At 42.4% G+C, this 21,418-nt stretch overlaps 1 protein-coding gene across 5 annotated transcripts in view; it reads right to left on the reverse strand.

The window, feature by feature from the left end:
- HIVEP1 (HIVEP zinc finger 1) overlaps nt 1-21,418 on the reverse strand; it is a 173,075-nt gene that overhangs the window by 8,769 nt on the left and 142,888 nt on the right. For all 5 annotated transcript variants that reach the window (XM_069958005.1, XM_069958009.1, XM_069958007.1 and 2 more), the window contains 3 exons: nt 18,950-19,074; nt 18,088-18,263; nt 13,260-13,361 (listed from right to left, as the gene is read on the reverse strand). In XM_069958005.1, coding sequence (XP_069814106.1) covers nt 13,260-13,361; nt 18,088-18,263; nt 18,950-19,074 — 403 coding nt within the window. The remainder of the gene's footprint in view (nt 1-13,259; nt 13,362-18,087; nt 18,264-18,949; nt 19,075-21,418) is intronic.

Genomic DNA, 21,418 nt, shown 5'->3' on the forward strand with positions numbered 1-21,418 from the left:
GGGTCCTCCTCAGTTGCAGAGGAAGGAATGGATTTATGTAAGTGCCATAAACTGCATTGTTAGTGTATTACAATGCAGTCAACGGCGCTTCCGGGAGTTCTCTACCCCGCTTTTATCACAAGAGGACTGCCCATTTCCAGGATTTTTTTTATCCTATCCTGCTGCAGTCCTTAAGCGATAAGTACACTTTAAGAATCCCTGCAGATATGAAAAGCTATAAAGAAGCTACAACAAAGATTACATTCCCAGCAGAGAACTTTTTTTCTGTATTACAATTCCTATTCTGATTAAAGGTCCAATTAACATTGCTGTATCTACTACTACTGAACAATGTATGTACAACATGTCAAAGTAAAGAAAGGTGAGTGAAAATTGTCCACATGGAAAATGTACAACTTAATATTCTTTATGACTTAGCATTCTATAAAGTCAAGTGTTCCCTAGTGCATCATTTTCCTGCAGAACTTTTGGAGCTTAGACTGCTATAGACATACTGTAGATATAAAACACAATATTCTGTCTGCCTGAAGCCATTATCAGTGCACATTTCAGAGCTTTTTATTCAATGTATTATCTACATATGTGTGGATCTACAGTAATAAAACAATAAGACTAAAAAAGAATTCCTCTCATATTTAAATGGACATGTTACTCAGATGACTTGATTGGGATTTTCGAAACATAGAATTGTTAGCTGTCTAATTTTACTTTTACTAAACTACAGCCTAAATTAAGCATGTATAAAAATGTGGAATACAACATTATCATTCTATTGGCTTTAGTTAATAAAATGTCAGATTTTAGGTCTCGCCTTTATTTGAAATGTGCTACCTGGACAGGCTATGTCTATGGAATGACACTGAGCAAATATTTTGTGACAAATCCTGACCTCCCAATTGCTTCTGCTCCCCTGAAGCAGCACAGCTGCCTAGGTTTGTGGACAAAACTAATCGTACAAACTAATTCCCTCTTTGATCCACAGCACTGAGTAAAACTAAATAGGCCTTTGGTTCTGGGTGAATGGCAGCAGACAGTTGCTCACTGCACATCCCTTTCAAGTCAGCTTTCAAATTGTACATACTCCTTGTCATCCAAAGCATCAACTTTACAGGGAAAGGACTTGCTTCCTTCAGTGAATCAAGCATGAAAAGTTAAACATCAAAAAGTCACTCTACTTCTTTATATCACTTATCACTTTGTTGCATGCAAAACTTATTTCTTATGTTGTGCTAGTTAACAATGAGAATGACACTTTTAGGTAGGAGACCTAATGACAAATTACTCCAGGCCTGTAATGTTACATCTCAGACACATTGATCAGACAGAGGCCTAGCAAGTCTAAGCTGAATTTTTCCCAATTGTTCCCATACAAACATAGATTAATGTCTCTCTATAGATCGCTCTCCATCTAGTTTGGGTGTCATACTCAAAGACACAGTGGGCCAAAATTAAAAAGTTGTAATATTAATTAAAGCATGTGTGCGTGCAGCATTCATGGTGCTGTGCATTAAGATAAATAATGTAAAAAATTGCTATGACATGACAAGTATAAGATAGGAAGGTAGAGACAGCGCATCACCAGCCACCCGTCCATCTGCGCCTGTTGAGTCAGAGGTGAAAAACTGAAAGAAAAAGCAATTATGAATGGGACGTGCGGGTGATGTCACCACTTTAAGCTTGTGTCCCAGCAAAGATAAAGGGGTATTTTAAGATAAAACTTGTCCTGTGGATAGGGGAAAAGTAAGAGATCGAGGGGGTCTGACCTCTGTACATCAAGGCAATCTCCATATCTGTCCACAGCTCCCTTTTTTTAAACAGAGACATGGGTAGGGCAATTGACCTGTGGTTCTATTAATTTTTATGGAGTTGCCGGAAAGAGCGACATCCTGCGGGCCAGCTTAGGGAAATCTGTTTATTTCTTTTGTGGGCCACAAGCCAGTTTGACATGCCTAATCTAGAATGATAAACATACATACACACACAGGATTGTGTTTATGCAATCTCTGTAACAATAAACTATAGCACACACACATAATAGATATGTATCCATCCTCTGTAGTATGGGATCATTATGTACTATGATTTACAATCTGTTTACGCAAGAGCATCCTATGCCTGCCTTTTAACCTTTAGGGTCCTATTACACTGAGCGATTTTTAATGATTAACGACTAACGATTGACGATCGCAAACGAGATTGTTTATCCTTAACCTGAAATCGTTCACCATATTACACAGAACGATAATCCTTAGTTACGACCGTTACTATGATCGTTATTGCGATCGTTACGAAGATCGTTTATTCCTTCTGATCCCAGAAAAACAATGAACAATGTGTTATTACACTGATCGATTAGTGAAAAACCGCGGTACTTTAGCGAAGAAACGTGGAATTACAGCGAGCGATTAACGACAATTTTAGGTTCAGATCTAAATCAACGATCAACGACATACGAACGATTTTTCGATCGTTGCCTGCAATTACACAAAACGATTATCGTTTAAATTCGAACGATTTAACTTTTTTCGCACGATAATCGTCCCGTGTAATAGGGCCCTTAGTTAAATTCTAGGCCTAATAAAGTTTGGTATGCTGATTGAACTCTGTCATTCCACATACCTGGAGAGCTACCTCGACCAACTAAAACTGTTGAATAGCATCCAAATAATATAACATATGTTAAAAATACAAAATAATCTAAACCTGCAGAAACGAGGCAAGTGTCATACAAAGGCAATCATTACCTTCCCATCTTCACTATCTTAAAATCTTTGGTGTTTGTTTTCACTTCTGTAAAGTGTTAATCTTTTGTGTTGTCTGGGTTGCCATTCTGCCCCTGTGCAAACTAACCTCTATCATTTCTTTGCTTTTAACTGCTTCAGCTTGAGTGACCTCACACCCCTCTTCAGCAAACAGTGCCATGACCTGTGACCCCTACAAGCCCAATAGTACTAATTACGGCTTAATCTCCTTGAACTCACAACACATTTAGGGGTGAAATACCTCTTGCCAATGACAATGGCACAGACAATATTGCAGTGAATTTGGTCTGCTCCTATGTTTTCCTTTATGCTAGCATATAAAGGATAAAATAACAAAAAACACGGCTTCAGAGATGAGCCTTTGGAAGCGCAGGAGCTAGACAGTTTGTATAAACTACATTAGTTGTAGACTGTGCAGTAGGGATCCCTGGATAAGCAGGAATAATGGGTATATCATATACACGCTGTACTGACAATTACCCAACTGACAATTACCTAACTTCAGTGGGAGTTGCCCAGAACATACAATCCTCCACTGCATGCTATAAAGTGTGCTTTATTTTCTGCATCAGTAGGTAAGTGTTTGGAAACAACCATTCTTGGTTGGTTTTCTGCTCGGCAGTCCTGGGGCACAACTACAATCTGGATTATTTGTTTGTTTATTAGGGGGCTGAGGTAGTTGGAAATACACCCCATTCCCTCATACATTTACATTTATGTTCTTTCCAACAGTCAAAAAGCAAGGCTTCTATGCCCCCAATGGAAAATAAAATGTGGCAATTAGAATACTGGTGTATCATGTGGTGTCAGATCTCTCACGGCATGCATCAGGGCCAAGGCTGACTGCTACTTCTACGCCCCCTATAGCTTACTCCTTTGTCACTGTCTTTCCTCAAGCTTGCTAGGAAGGCAGTGCACATAAACCTGATCTCTATTCCAGCAAGACACACGTTTAGGACCCTATCACTACTTGGAAAGCAATGTAATAGAAGAGTTGACCATTTACTGGTACTACTGTGTCCTGAGACTGCTTCCTAAATTACACGCCTGGGGGTGTAGGGGGGCTGGGGTGTGACTGGGGTTATTAAGACCGGCATCTCCTATGCGAATATTAAATATTTTCCCACCAGCGCAAAGGATTTATGTAGAGATGCAACACAAGTGGTAAGACACAAATTAGGTGCTTACTTGCCCTCTGCACTATTTGAACACCATGATTAATGCAACCCACCACCCCTCGAACGTCAAGAATAAAAAATACATCATCATCCTAAAATGTCACAAAACCCTATTCCAGTGATTATACAAAAAGTGGAACAGAAGGTAAACTATAGTCCACAGCAGGAGCTATTCTTGTTTTTGCTAAAAGCAGTCACACAATTGGCTCTACAGAGGGACAGTTGATCTACTTTGAAAAGATGCCCAACCTGTATTATTCCTATAGCTGAGTGTAAAGCAGGGACTAGGCCTAAGTTAAACAGTAGAGCATTTCTTTGGTGTACAACATCCAGGCAGGGGTGCGTTGCAAGTATTTCCTTAAAATCAGTAAAGGCCTAAGCTAATAAAAGTACCTTCATATATTTCCTCTTTACGCATTATATACAGTAGTTCATATCATTGCTTCCCAGAAAATATGATATATTTATTTCCCCTTCTTTTTTTTTTTAGTACTACATTATGTTTTTATGCCACGTGATACATGGACCTAGGCTACTCACATATCTAAACTAATCTTACCACTTTATATCTTTATAAAACTATACCTTGACAACCATAAACTTCTGGAAAATGTTGACTGTGATTGACTGTCAGTATAGTTGTAGACATAAGTTATTCTTAGAGGTGATTTTTCATCTTCCTCTGGAATCAACGTGGGAGTAGTAAAAGAAAATTCATTTCTGTCAGCTCAGCCTACACAGAAGATTAGTGGACCCAGGTGCTTTATTAAAACAGAAAAGAGCCTAGTTGCCTCACTTAATGTGTCAATGACAACCAATAAAGGGTTTCAAATAAGATGCTAAGATCAACTTCTCAGAATAGATGAATTATGAAGCAATTACAAAGATATATGAGGCATTTCTTAGAATGTTTTGCATGTCACTTTTGGGTGAAAACCGTAAGATTTTCACTTAAAATTGTTCAAAATAAGCTGACTGTAGATTTCTTCAGAGATTATAAAGGGTGGAAGTGAAATACAGTGGAAAATTTGCTTGTTCAGAAACAAAGCTCTAATTTCTTTTTTTGCCTGTGTGTAATGACTGTCCATCAAGCAAGCAGAGTCAGGTATGGGAGGGGTAGATAGGAAGTATTCCAGCTTGCAGCAGTTAAGGAGTTGGGAAAACCTTTGCGACACTTTCCACTGGAGAACAAAAGCAATTTTCCATGTTCTGTATGCACAGACATATGTATGAAAAGTACTGTGTGTCTCCTTGACCTAATGTGAATTGCATTGGAAAGATTCACTTTAAAATCAGGGGTGGGGAACCTCTGGCCCGCGGGCCGCATCCGGCCCCTGAGACCTCCCGATGCGGCCCGCGGCTTCCCTGTGACAGTATCCTCCTGTCTCTGTGACAGCTGCCAGACACAGAAGGATGCTGTCTGTGCAGGCTCCTTCCCCACCAGAGCGGCGCCGCCTGCAGAAGACCGGCACAGGCTAGAGGGGAGAGAAGAGGACCTGGGCAGCGTGGGAGTGGAGGAAGGGTGAGTGGAATTTCTATTTTTTTTTTTTTTGAGACAGACACTGGGGGTTAACTAGACAACCAGGGACATGACTGGGGGGGGGGGGGTTAACTAGGCTATCAGGGACATAACTGGAGGGGGGGGGGGGGTTAACTAGACAACCAGGGACATGACTGGGGGGGGGGGTTAACTAGGCCACCAGGGACATGACTGGGGGGGTTAACTAGGCTACCAGGGACATGGCTGGGGGGTGGGGTTGACTAGGCCACCAGGGACATGACTGGGGGTGGGGGGTGGGTAACTAGGCCACCAGTGACATGACTGGGGAGGTTAACTAGGCCTACCAGAGGCATCACTGGGGGTTAACTAGACTACCAGGGACATGACTGGGGGTGGGGGGTGGGTAACTAGGCCACCAGTGACATGACTGGGGAGGTTAACTAGGCCTACCAGAGGCATCACTGGGGGTTAACTAGACTACAGGGGGCATCACTGGGGGGTTAACTAGACTACCAGGGACATCAATAAGGGGTTAACTACAGCTACCAGGGGCATCACTGGAGGTTAACTCTGGCTACAGGGCATCACTAAGGATTCACATCAGGTACAAGGGGCATCACTGAGGGTTAACTACAATAGCAGGGGCACTAGGGGAACAATACTTTGCCTTGCCCCGGGTGCTGCTACCCACGCTACTAACTGCTGCACACAGTATGCGGGCCTCGAATGATTTTATTAATGCCTATTATGCCTATTCAGCTATAATTTGTGAGAAAATCGCGGTGTTTTTACCGCGATTTTGCGCAAATTAGGGCTAAACAGCAGCCAGGAGACAGTACAGTAAAGAGATGGTGAAGGACCTTGACATGTGACTATGATGTCACCGCAGGTCCTGTATGTACACTGCACTATGGAGGAGGAAGAAAGAAGATACAGATGTGTGGGAAGGGGAGGACAATCAGGGGTGTGGGACAGGGTGACACTTGTCTAGGATGGGGGGGGCACACAAGAGAGTTGGGGTCCCATGTCTATTTAGGGGTCTGGCTGTACATTATTTCATACTTAACCCCTTAATAACTGCCCTATCCAAATATATATCACATTTATATAAACCTTACCTAGTATCTTCAGGGGTAGGGAAGCTTGGCTCTCCAGCTGTTGCAGAACTACAACTCCCATCATGTCTGGACAGCCAAAGTTTTAGCTTTGACTGTCTATGTATGATGGGAGTTGGAGTTTTGCAACAGCTGGTGAGGCAAGGTTCCCTATGCCAATCTATAAAGCACCTGTACCTGTCATTTTTCTAAATTATTTCTATTTTGAATTTGGTGATGGAAAACCTTACTCGAGTTGATCGAACCTCAGGAAATCATAGGTTCTATAGAACTCGAACATTCACAAACCTGCCGCATTAGATTTCTGATGCCTTCCCGGTCCGTGGGGAAGGAGGAGAGAGCCCGGGTACCGACTGGAATTCCGGGATTTAGCCTTTGTAATAGCTGGGTACTCTTCTCCTTACCCATGGACCAGGAAGGCATCAGCAATCTAATGCAGCAGGTTTGTGAATGTTCTAGTTCAATCAAACGTAGGATTTCCCGAAGTTTGATCAACTCTACTGCTGAGCGTATCTGTGCGTTAGGAGACGGCACCATAGAATCACATTACACTGGGTGTCACACTGGAGATAGATCAGGAAGCTTTGCCTCCTAATTCACAGGTACAGACAGCAGGGAGCGGAGACAACGGCACCTCCTCAGGTACAGACAGCAGGGAGGGGAGACAATGCCGCCTCCTAATTCACAGGTACAGACAGCAGGCAGCGGAGACAACGGCGCCTCCTCAGGTACAAACAGCAGGGAGGAGACATCGGCGCCTCCGTTGAGGTACTTAGGGACCAAATTTTAAATGGGAACATTCCAGGTACACAGTAAATATGACATTATGTATCCCATATTGGGAACACCACACTACTGCTGCCGGTAGAAATGACCGAATCGCTCATCTAAACTATCGCTCACCTAAACGTCATAAAAAAATATATATACATGGGCCCCCCTCTGCTTACTGTGCCATTATCTGCATTCAAAAAGCCTTTTCCCAGGTCCCCCCTCCTCTCCTTTTTGTCATCCACTGCTCAGAATCAGGAAATCTTGACTGTTTTTTCATCAGTCGGATCCTGTCAGAGCTATGGAGAGGGGAGGAGAAAGGATCGAGATTAGCGGGCAGCTGAGAGCCAAGAGCAAAGGATAACACAGCGGGGGAGCTATTTAGAGTGCTATTATGGAGGTCAGAGAGGTCAGTGGTGACTGCAGAGTAGAGAGCCTGTGATGTGAATGTAAATTAACTCTTTGTTGTCCTGTTTTGGTGCCTTTACTTTCTCTCTCCGTAGGAGAACAATGAAGACAGGGAGGAGAGCTTTAAACAGTTTTTTCATGATAAAAATTCATTTTCAGCTACTAAACCCAATTACAAAGTTTCTTAAAATCGCCTGTAGTATTGATTTCTGCAAAAAATATTTTAACGACAGTGACACTTTAAGAAAATCTTTTCAGTCACACAGCACACATTAGTACCTGTAAATGAATGATTTCCACCTAATGTGAAATGTTTTATGACACTTCACATACAGTGAAAAATTCACAGGTTTTATGCAAAGGAATCCGCAGGTAAAAATCAGCAAATCTGCATAAAATCAGCAATCTGATTTTAGACAGATTTATCCATTGTCCAACAGTTAAAAGAAATAATAATGTGAAAATTAACAACCAGTGACTAAACTGTGTGGATTTTACTCACAGATTTTCTTGAAAGAAATCCTCAGTATATAAGTTACATGTGAAAATACCCTTAAAGTGTACCTGTCGTTAACTTTCAAAATCTAAATCAACAGTAGATGTGAAATAAAGCAAGTTTTCAATTTACATTCATTATTTTTGTTGCTATCATGCTGTTAAACAAAGCTGTACTTACCAGTAATTCAGGTCCAGTCTCCTGAAGGCAGATTTTTAGTCTTGTGCTGGTTATAAAAAAAACTAAACACAGGAATCCAGCCAGTACAGAGAGTCACAGCTTAATGCATCCATCCATCCATCCATCAATCAGTCAATCAATCACGACTGCCTTCTCTCTCTTGCTCTATATCACATCTACTGTTGATTTAAATTTTGAAAGTTCCGAAAGTGACACTTTAGGCTATGTTCACACTACGTATATGTCCGGCCGTAGTTCGTACGCGGCCGGACTGGTGCGGCTGAAACTACGCCGCGGGAATAATAGACATGCGCCTGGATTTCGAACATGCGGGCGAACCGCGAACATACGCCCGTAGTAGAGTTATGCTTTATAGCTTGTTTCGAAGCGATCTGAAACAGGTCATTTACTTAGAAATCTTCGCCCAGCCCAATAAAACACACACAACCTTTTGGATCTAAAAATAAAGTTCAATTTGGCTGAAATAAGTACTTCGTACGGGACCGCATTGAAATCCACGGCCGTGAGTTGGAACAGTTCCGGCCACAAACAATGGTCTTGTTCATTTTTCAAGGCGCCGTATACGATCCGGCCGTAAGTTCATACGTAGTGTGCACTGTGCGGGCGTATATCGTATACTTTCAAGCGTACGCATCAACCTCAAAACTTCGGGCGTATATTCGCGGTTCGCACTACGGCCGGACATATACGTGGTGTGAACATAGCCTAAAACTGTTTATCACCTAAACAAGTATCCTGATGTACTGATTTTATGAGTTTTTCTGCTTTGAATAATCGTTACTTTGGAAGGGTCACAAGATAATAACAAACTAACCCCCTACTCAGAACCCCATCCATCAGCTGTAATAAAAAGCTAGTCACTTTAAATATTAGCAATGGCCTTGATTGCTAATGGAAGTCAGTAAAAATAAGCATAGCAGAATACACATATGTGCTGTCAGCCGTTAATGGACCAGAGCACCTCGTACATCAACATGTGTTTCAATCACGTGCTGAAGCAGGGGTTTGAAAGTATTTCTTTATTACCTACTCCTGTCACAAGGATTATATGCTTTTTCTTCCCTATGGGCTCTACTTTCTACTTATGTTTTATTGATTGGCTACTATTGTAATTAACAAATATAAAATTCTTTATGTATATTTTCTGGGTCCTTTCTTGGAAAAAGATATTGGTTGTATGTGACCCGTTTACGATCATTGAGTGTATAGTAAGCTCGCTCTTAGGCCATAGCAGAACTAACTACTAGTGAGCTGAATGTTAACCACATTCCTGCCAATATTTACTTGAAAGGTGCCCTGCAGCAGTGCATGAAAAGTCTTTGAAGCAAACACACGTTTTTGATCTCACATGGTTCAAAAAACATAACCACATTCAATCAAAATTCAGGATATGAGTTGAATCCAACCTGACAGCAGAAATGACAGGTTTTATCAGGCTTTCCTGTCCAGGGTTGTTGCTAAAATTATAAACATGTTAAGAAGCATTTACAAATTTGTCAGGCACTAAATCCAAGAACGATAAAGTACTTGATAATTCAAATTAAAAGACTTGTCAATTCTTGCAAAAAAGCCAGTACAGCTTTACTCCATTGCATGGTTTAAAGAGATTTAACAATTTGCCAATTACAAAGTTTAACAATTCGATTTGTTTAACATTTCAAAATGTATTACATTAAGTGGCAAGTGAGAGGAAATTACATTTATTCATGTTAAGTGCAACATGTTGGTTAAACTGTGATTGCTTTTTTTCGAACGTTATAAAGAAAACAATCAGTGTTACTAGAGATCTAGTAAAAGCTACTCTTTGTGGCAAAGGCTGCCACCTGCTGGGATATAAAAGTAATAGATTCTACACTGGAAGCTGATGATGGTACCATAGCATTATAAATATAATAATATGGAAACAGCCATATAAGTAACTCATCAAATCTGTGTTACAGGCCCAGTCTTAGATTGTATTATATGTGACAGGAGAGAGTAGCGTAGCATACAATTATTCAGCCTATTAAGATTATGGAATCCGTCAGACCCCATTTTAAAGTCTCATTAGGTGTCCTTGGTGCCTGTTGTGTGACAGATCTGCCACACTGTCATTTTAGTCATTTTCATTTTTCAGCTCTTATTGTAGAACAAAAAAATTGAATTTAAGATGACATGAAGAGAACTGAATACAAGACAAGTAAACATAATCAATATATACAAATTCACTTTGAATATTGGATACAGTATTGGTTTGTGGAAGAGAATCTATAGAGTGATGTTCCTCTATTACAAATTGGTCTCCTCAATTATCAGTTAAAGCAAAGACAGAGACCACGAAACAGGATATTCGCACAGTTGCATTTTGTCATGCTAAATGGTTCACCCTGCCTGACAGTTTAAGTCACATATTAACATTCCTCACATTGCTACCCCGTACTTTGGTGACACAAGCATCAGAGGATGTGTGGCAGATAGCCATGGGGATGATTCCACAAACAATAGGTAAAAGCATGCAACTATTTACTATTGCCCAAACCATGACAAAGTCAAACACAAAGAACTTGGCAATAAGCAGCTTACATCCTGAGCAGCATTTCCTATTGTAGTGACATTGCGTTCTTCATAAAAAGGTGGCTTCATGTAAATTCTTAAACAAAGGCCCAAATAGTATTCCCTCCATAGAAAAAATAATATATACTTTATACATACACACATTCTTTTTAGGCATCAGCCTTCTCATATAATACCTTTATGTTATCACACACTGACAGTGTGTAATACGTTTTTGACTGTGTTTTAATCCTCAACACAGAGTATAGTATATACAACAGAAAATAATTAGTATCTCATTTTCTCATGTTGAGAACAGCTACAGAGACAATAAGAGGGCTGCAATAGTGGCATCACCTGTGTATGTATCTGAAAGGCATGCTACAATATAAAATGTTTATTTTTTTAAATATTTTTATTTGTAAAATGGGACAGGGGGTGATTTAAACTTTTATTGGCGGAGGGGTTTTGATATTTTATTTTTAACTTTTTTTTTTTCTTCTTAAATATTTTATAAGCCCCCTTAGGGGACTTGTATATGCAATCATTAGATTGCATATACTGATCTATGCTATTCCACTGCTTAGCACTGATCAGTATTATCTGCAATCTACACATAGAGTATGTCTGTCAGTGTAAGTGATCAGGACCCTCCTCAGTCATGCTGCAATGGTCCCAATCAGTCAGTGACAGGTACTTCTACTGTCCCTGACTCGGCGTTGAAAGGGTTAATGACAGGCAGCTGTGTGATTCTGTCTGTCTGTTATTATCTCCAGCTCCTAGGACACTAATGTGCGGGGCTGCTCACATAGAAACAGTCCCACACACATTAAAACCCCTTCACAGTCAGGAATGTATATACAGGAGGCATTGGCATTGGACATGAAGAGGGTTAAAGAAATGTAAAAAAAACCTTCAGTGGCATACCCCTTTAACTAGGCAGTGGCGGTCTTTGGCACCAGCACCCCAAGCGATCGCTTGGGGCCCCCAACATCTTGTGCTCAAGACCGCTGGACAGGGCCGCTGCCTCGCTCGCTGCTGCCATCTGAACTGTAACTATGAGCAGTCGTAATGAGCGCTCATAGTTACATGCAGCAGCACTGACAGGGCGGAAGAGATTGGCCCCCTTCCTGTCAGTCACTTTTGTGGCCGCAGGAAGGGTTTTCCCTGCGGTCACAAGCGGCAGCTTTGTCCTTGTGGTGCCGGTGCTCCAGTGACAACACTGGAGCATCGGCGCCAGGACAAGGGGAGTGCGGCCTCTTGTGATCGCAGGGAAAACCCTTCCTGCGGCCACAAGAGTAAACAGAAGAGGAGACGCCCGGACCCAGGTGAGTATAAGTGTTTGTTTTATTGTGTTATATACTATATGGGAGAGGGAGCACACAGGGGTCTGTTTAACTGGGAGAGCGCACATCGGGGGTCTATATAACAGGGGGAGCACACAGGGGGGCTATAGACTAGTGGGGCTTCACAGAGGGGTCTATATACTACTTGGGGCAGCAGAATGAGGTCTATATACAACTTGGAGAGCACACAGGAGGTCTATATCCAAGTGGGGGAGCACACAGGGGGGCTATATACTACTGATGGGGCACACAGGGGGTCTATATACTACTGGGGGAGCACACAGGGGTCTATATACTACTGGTGGGGCACACAAGGGGTCTATATACTACTGGGGGAACATACAGGGGTCTGTATACTACTGGGGCAGCACACAAGGGGTCTATATAATACTGGTGAGGCACACAGGGGGTCTATATACTACTGGGGGAACCACACAGGGGGTTTATATACTACTAGAGGAGCACACAGGGGTCTATATCCAAGTGGGGAAGCACACAAGAGGTCTATATCCAAGTGGGGGAGCACACAGAGGGGCTAAATACCCCTGAGGGAGCACACAGGGGGCCTATATACTAGTGGGGGAGCACACAGGGGGTATATACAACTGGGGGCAGCACACAGGGGGTCTATATACAACTGGGGCAGCACACAGGAGGTCTATATACTTCTGGGGGAGCACACGGGGGGCTACACACAGGGGTCTATATATTACTGGCGGTAGCTTACAAGGGGTATATACTACTGGCGGCAACACACAGCGGTCTATTGTTTTGGAACGTGTGTCGAGGGGGGGCCCCAGACATAACTTCGCTTGGGGCCCCAGAAATGCCAAGACCGCCCCTGTAACTAGGTAATGGATTAAATTTATGAAATATACAATATATGAGCAGTATACATTTACCAAACACAGTCGCTTAGTATGAGAAACACAAGTGGGAGATTTCTCACCAGAATCATCTGTATCCTGGTCATCTACTGGACCAACTGCTATTCCCAAATCCATGCACTTCTTGCTGTGAGCCTTAGATTTCATGTGCTTTGTTAAATTTCCTAAAACAAATAATGGATATGAATAACTGCAGCTAAAACAGCTAAAAATAATGCAAAATGCAAACTAAGGAAACACAGTATTATGAACCCCTGGTGCAGATATTAGTGCAATTGTAAAGACAAAATAGTACATACAGGGCATTCTACTATCCACTTAAACCATCTGTTAATTGTAGCCTGGCCTTATTCACACGTTCAGTAATATTTTCTAGTCCTGAAACAACCCGCTAAAAATTACAGATTGGACATCCGTAGTACATCCGTATTGCATCCGTACTTCCGTAAATCCGTTTTTACTACTGACTGCTTTATACAAGTTAATAAAGTTGAGTAGGTTAAAAAAAAAAAATAGCACCAGTTTGCCCAACCCCTAAAATAAGTCACATGATCACTTGTCAGCCTGTGGTTGCTTAGAAACAGAACCTTGTGACCTATGAGTCATCCGTAATTTTTTGCGGAAATACGGACGCCAAACATGTTGCAATCCGTAAACAATTGATTTCAATAAGAGGATCCGTAAAAAAAATCTGGGTCCGCACTAGGACATGTCCTTTTTTTTCGCCATTGATTTTCATCCGTTTCATCTACTGAATTTTAGTACTACTTATTGTTGTATCACCTGATCAGCTAATTCTGACAACGTAAGTTTATGTAGGAATAAGCGAGTAGCCGGGGAGTGAATGGCGCTGCTGCCACACTCTCCCCTGGAAAGATTTTCGGGGGATAACCCATTTAAAGGAAAACAATCAGCAGGTTAGACAACTGTAACCTGCTGATAACTCATCATTGTGTACAGGACGCCGAGGATGTAAGTTAAATCTCTTACCTTCATCCTGCAATTTCCATGCAGTTTGCAGTTTAAGGCTGGGTTCACACACAGTATATTTCAGGCAGTATTTGGTCCTCATGTCAGGTCCTCATAGCAACCAAAACCAGGAGTGGATTGAAAACACAGAAAGGCTCTGTTCACACAATGGTGAAATTGAGTGGATGGCCGCCATATAACAGTAAATAATGGCCAATATTTCAATATAACAGCCGTTGTTTTAAAATAACAGCAAATATTTGCCATTAAATGACGGCCATCCACTCAATTACAACATTATGTGATCATAGCCTTTCTGGGTTTTCAATCCACTCCTGGTTTTGGTTGCTATGAGGACCTGACATGAGGACCAAATACTGCCTGAAATATACTGTGTGTGAACCCAGCCTAATGGTGCGTTCACACCTACAGGATCTGCAGCTGATTTTCTGCAGCAGATTTCATTTAAATAACTGAACACAGCATCAAATCTGCTGCAGATCTGCTGCAGATCCTGTAGGTGTGAACGTACCCTAAGGCTATGTTCACACTATGTAATGGCAGTCACGGAACGGCCGGTCTCTGGTCGGATCATCTCAGCCGGTACTTAAGTACCGTTCGGATGATCTTCCCGGCCGCAGAGCTCTGATGCATCAAAGCTTCCATTAGCACACAGTGAAGCAAACGGTCGGAGCCGCTCGCTTCACTGTGTGAACTGACGGGGCTTTCTGCGGTTGGAATTCACTGAATTCCAGCCGCAGAAAACTGACATGTCAGTTATTTGCGGCCCCGTATGGGATCCTGGCCAGAGCGTATACGATGTGTATACACTCTGGCCGGGATCCCATTGAAAGGCATTGTTCCACCGCGCCGAAAGTACGGCCGTTGTTGCCATCGGCAACAACGGCCGTACTTTTACGTAGTGTGAACATAGCCTAATCCTATATCTAGTATTGCCGACCCACCCCTTCTTGGGGCTCTAGCACCCAGTTCGTCAAACGGCCTTACCAGACACAGGATTATACTACAACTGCATGAGAACAGCGCTGAGGTTAAGGGTAAGAGACATACCTTCATCCTCAGTGACCCACGTACAATAGGGAGCTATCAGTTGGTTAGATAATGGTGTCACCACTAAAGCATAATTGCCAAAAAAAAACTCTGCTGCCCACATAAGTGGTTAAAACTTGAAGGCTAAATGAAGTAGAAATAATGATCATGTGGGGGCTTTTCATGGTTTCAGATAGACCTCCTTAGTGTTATTGAAGTTTTAACACCACAATGCAGAAATATAGCGTATTAAGTTCTTCCAAATTTAGAGCAACATATGATGGAAACGTCCTTTCCTGTTCCAGAATGAAAATTGCCATTTACTATTGGGTTCTTACTGACGAGTCATCTGCTTCTGGCCTTGTTAAACTTTATATTGCAATTTTGTGCTGGAAACAAGTGTTATAGGTGAGCTCCAACGAATTATAAAAGCCGGCAGCAGGCAGGGGGGAAATTCATTACAAGTACTAACTTACTTCTCTTACTCCCTGTGCCCGCGGTGAGTGGCAGGACCAGCTGTGGGACCCCCCGCGGGCTCCGGGATCTCCGAAGCGGACACGTCACTCCCTGGTTGATGGAATGGCCGCTCAGCCAGTCAGACACTGATTGAATGAGTAACTAATCCATAATAATGTCAGCACAACTCGGGGAAAAATGCCTTCTGATGCTCACAGCGGGCATGGGGAGAGGTAAGTTAGTATTTATAATTAATTCCCCCCCCCCCCACCCTCCGCCTGCTGACGGCTTTTTTATATTCAGCAACATTTCTCCTTTAAGCAAGGCCGGATTCAAACATGCAGTTGTTGATATAGATTTCTGTTGGCCAAAGCCAACAGTAAGGAATGCATAGTCTTGTCCTTGGTTAAAACACTGCATGTGTGAATCCAGTCTTAAAAAAAGACTTCTTGATTATAAATGGCAGATTATTAAATCATATTAAGGGTATATTCACACGGACGGGCTCGCAGCGAGATTCTCGCTGCGAGCCCGGCAGGTCCTGGCAGTTCCCATACACTACATACTTGCTGCGGTCTAAACGACCGCAGCGAGTATGTAATTATACCGCCCTTAACCCCTTCTGCTCCCCCGCTGTGTATATACTTTACCTGTCCTCGCTGCACGGGTCCGGCGTCCTGCTCTCCTGTCCGGCCAATCAGTGTGTTGCCCAGCCGCAGCCACTGATTGGCCGGGCGGGAGAGCAGGACGCCAGACCCGTGCAGCGAGGACAGGTAAAGTATATACACAGCGGGGGAGCAGAAGGGGTTAAGGGTGGTATAATTACATACTCGCTGCGGTCGTTTAGACCGCAGCAAGTATGTAGTGTATGGGAACTGCCAGGACCTGCCGGGCTCGCAGCGAGAATCTCGCTGCGAGCCCGTCCGTGTGAATATACCCATAAAATACATATATACGGATCAGCCACGTAAATCTTTAGTTATTTAACTTGCTTGGTGCTTAATTTGGAAGCATTGTCCTTATTAAGTGAATTTTGGAATTACAGCCAAACATAAATCAAGTGTATTTAACCCCTTTATGACCGAAGATGCTCAGATGTCCAGATCAAATTGAAGAAATGTTCCTCCTTGCCTTAGCCATAGCGCTTTTATTTTTTCACCTACAGGGCTGGTTGGGGTGCCATTTCTTGCGACACAATCTCTAGTTGTTATTGGTATCATATTGGTGTAAGAGAAAAATGTAGATTTAAAAAAAAAAAAAAAATTCTAATATATAATTTAAAAGAAAATCAGCAATCCTGTTTTTTTTCCAGTTTTCATTCATGCTTTTCACTGTGCCAAAACAATCTTGTTATATTTTAATAGATCGGACAACTCCCCACTTTTTTTGATATGTTGATATATTTTTATTTGTATAATGGGAAAGGGGGTAATATAATTCTTTATTAGGACTTTTTATTAAGTTTTTTTTTTTTTAAATATGTTTTAAATTATTTTTACACATTTTGCATTGCACATAGAAGTCCCTTAGGGCTTTGATAGCATAGCATTCATCAGTATTATCAGCGAGCTGTGCATAGAGTCTGCCTGAGAGCATGCTCTATGAACAGATGGAAGATCCGACAGGACAGAGGTCTTACTGGCCTGTCAGTGCAAGAGATTGGGACCCCCGCTGGTCCAGATCAGCTAGTGACAGGTCCTTGTCCTGTCACTGACTACCTTAAACCCTGCGATCGCTGATCATGGCGGCATTTAAGGGGGTTAATGACAGGCAGCTGCAAAACCGCAGCTGCTTGTCATTAGCTCTGGAGCTGGCCACACTGATTTGTGTGGCACCACTCTCATTGGAGCGGTCCCGCACACATATAAAGCCCCTTCAGTCTAGGAACATGGCATGTGCAGTAGGAATATATATATATATATATATATATATATATATATATATATATATATATACATACACACATATACTAGAGATGAGCGAACCGGGTTCGGGTTAGAGTCCATCCGAACCCGAACGTTCAGCATTTTATTAGCTGGGGCTGCTGAACTTGGATAAAGCTCTAAGGTTGCCTGAAAAACATGGATACAGCAAATGACTATATCTATGTTTTCAACATGGCCTTAGGATTTTAATCAACTTCAGCAGGCACCGCTAATCAAATGCCGAAAGTTCGGGTTCGGATCGACTCGAGCATGCTCGAGGTTCGCTCATCTCTAATATATACGTATTATGTATGTGAAGGGGTTAATGCCCACTGCTCAATGTAGTATGCAATACTGCTGTATAGGAAAGAGAAAGCTCATTATGTAATAGAGGTTACCATTTTTTCAACAAATGTAGACTGCAAGCTATTACTAAACTATAAATACATACATACATATATACATACATACTGTATGTGAATAAGTATACCTTTTGTTTTGAAGGAGAAGTTGCAGTAGTTGCAGTGGTATGGCCGTACATCTGTGTGTGTACGAATATGCTTCTTCAACATGCTAGGTTTTTTGCATCTTATTCCGCACTCTTCACAAATATACTTTCCTCTTCCTCTGCCACGCACATAAACATATTCTTCATTTGACTTATACCTAGTAAGAAATTATATGCCCATTAACACTTTATACATAGATAAAAATACCAATACCAACCTGGGACACATCACTCAAAAGGGCATTCTAGTAACACATTTTCACTTATCCAAAAAGATCAGTGGGAGCTGACTGCCGGGACCTTCACTGACTACTAAAATGGGGCACCCCTCCAGTTATATTACTGTGACACAGAAGAGTATGAATAATGCAACAAATGAACTCACGTGCTGCCACTCAATTTAGCATCTATATAGGTGACAGAATTAAAAAATTTTTAAACATCTGTCTTTATCAGGGGCTACTATATTAAAGGAGAAGCGAAAAGCTTTAAGGTATTGTATTGTCCCCCAAATGTTATACAAATTATGCTCAGTGTCCCTCCAGTGCCCTGTGTCCCTCAGTGTCCCCCTGCCATCATCCTCTCCAGCAGCCACAGCCTGCACAGCTCTGGGAGTGACATCACCATTTTATCAAGAAAGTGAAGAGTTGATGCAGTAGTAAGTGTAGGGAAAAAAATCACTTTATGCGCATTTCCCGTGATAAGTGTTTATTGGTGATTTGTATAACTTTTAGGGGACAATACTATACTTTAATAAAAAATTTAAACCAGACTTCTCCTTTCAACATGATCTTAGAAAATAAAATTGAAAAAAAAATATGTATGCACTAAAATAATGACTTGCCCTCCATCAAAAATCTTTACTCTCCTTGGCTCACTTCGATTTTGGAACAGTTCCTTATCTTGATCAGTACTTGTATCGATACTTTTTTGGCCATCCAGCAGATTACACTCCTTGTGGTCAGGAGACTAACAGATGAAAAACAAAATGAATATAAAATGATGCGTATAGTGACAACACACTTTAAAAATTGAAACATAGTTTGATATTGTTGTTTAAAAAAACTGTACTGCTCTGAGTTGATACAGCAAAGGAGTATTCCCGACTCTCTAGTCTAGTTAATTAGTGTCTCTGATGCGGGTGCAGAGATGGTGGCCTGTGTTCAGATTGTGATCAATTAGGAGAACTAGCGTGTGCGCTTCACACGTACTATCCAGTCTCTGTGTTATGCAACCGGCACGGCCACGTAAGGTAAGTCTACGGGGCCGATCAGGTTGGACACAGAGCTGGGAAAACGTGTGGTGCACAAACTGTTCCAAAAGGTTTGCTGTTTTTATTCATGACAGTGCCCATTTAACATGTAGGTCTCATCAAGTTACATATTTTTGTAAATAGATTGATTTAGCAAACTTGCCTCGTCCTGATATACCTGCCCTTTTTCTCCCATTATTGACAGCTCATTGTTTGGGGTTACCAACTACCACTCTGCTCTAAAGCAGTGGTCTGCCTGGTGTGTGTATATATAGCTACAATGTAGTTGTATAGAAATATTGGGGGGGGGGGAATCTATCAACCCCTTACATCTGCACTTTAGCATGAAAAATTTGCAAATATTTGCATATTTGCACAAGCTCTAGTTTGAGCAACAGTAGTAATTTGTTTTGCTGGTTTAATCGGCTCCATCGTGTTTAAAAAAGCTTGGGAGCTGGCATCCATTTCAAAGTGTAGTGTGTGGCTGATTAAATAAAAGGTATGCATTTCTTAGTGAATCAGACAAATGCTCAGGCCGTGGGATTTCACTAAGGGCTGACGTGTGCATAAGGACCGCTGTGGGATTTTACTTAGGATACACTAGTGTGTGTATAGGCTTTAAGAGCAAAGTGGTGGTTGGTAACCTAGAAAATGATCTGTTAATGAGAGTGAGCAGTGGGTATATCAGGAGGAGTCAAGTTTGCTAAATATATGTATTTGCAAAATGATTTAAAGCGCAACTATAAAATATTTTGACCATTCAGTTTTAGTTAGCTTAGGTCATGATAAGACTTTTTGCAATACACATTAATAACCTAAAATGAACAGTTTTTTAAATACATAAGGCTGATTATCCCCTCTGAGCCCTCTCTGGTTCTAACTTATTTCTGCATTCCTGCTGGACACGCCCCCTCCCTGCAGATCCGTCCTGAGTGTACAGACTCTGACAGGAGGATCAGATAACAGCCCTGACACAGACACAAACAAAACCTCCTCCCCCCCCCTCCTAGCAGCACGTCCTCCCCCCTCCCCTCACAGAGGTGACTAAGCAGAGCTGAGGGTGTTGTGTGTGAGGAGCAGCGCAGGGGAAGAGCTGGATAGAGAGACAAGTGTATCCAGTGCCACCATCCCTCCAATGTACTGCATGAGAGAGAGTGGGTGAGTCACTGAGGGGAGGACTACAAGTCCCAGCACAACACAGCTGTAGTCCTTCCATAGTACATAGAACATTCACTATCAGATGTCTGCAGCAGGTGCCCCCACCTCCATGGCTGACATTATCCTACAGTGTAATGAGAGCAGATGACTGTATCTAATCCCACTGTGTGTGATACCATCTACTGGGGCTCTGTATCTAATCTTACATTGTGATACTGTATGTTGGGGCTGTATCTGATCCTGCTATGTGTGATACATCTGCTAAAGTGCTGGTCAGTGAATGGAGGGACGCAGCCAGGGAGATGAGGGATAGGCCACGCCCACTTTCTCTCAGCCAGAAGAAAAATTCATTTATTCCTCTAAGCCAAACAACTGGGGATATCTCAGCGAGCGCACACACTATTAACGCAGTTTAGGGCTCTTTTTAAAAGGTAACACGAGGGCTTTTTATTTGAGGAATTTCATTTTTTGGCTACTAAAATTATAGTTGCGCTTTAACTTGACCAGCCCTACATGTTTAACTATATTAGTTGAGATAGGAATTCTCCTATAACCCCTTAACAACCAGCCTGGGCCTTAACGCAAGAGGATGTAAATGTACGCCCTGGCGCGGTCTCGGGCTATGGAGCGGGCTCACAAGCTGAACCCGCCCCATAGCGGGTGAGGACCGGCTGTTATCTGCATCCAGGCCCTCACCCTTAATGGCGGGCCGCAGCGATCGCACGGCCGCCCACCATTAACCCCTTAAACGCTGCGGCATTGAAGTATAAGTGACCGGAGCATCTCTGGTCACTTAGCGATCGGGACGCCCGCAGCGTGTCTGCGGGGGTCCCGATCACATTTCCTGACTTCCGAAGGTCTCTTACCTTCCTCCGTGCAGTCCTCGGATCGGTCATCTGATTC

Source organism: Dendropsophus ebraccatus, chromosome 2 (genome assembly GCF_027789765.1).
Source record: "Dendropsophus ebraccatus isolate aDenEbr1 chromosome 2, aDenEbr1.pat, whole genome shotgun sequence".
Classification (NCBI taxonomy): Eukaryota; Metazoa; Chordata; class Amphibia; order Anura; family Hylidae; genus Dendropsophus; species Dendropsophus ebraccatus.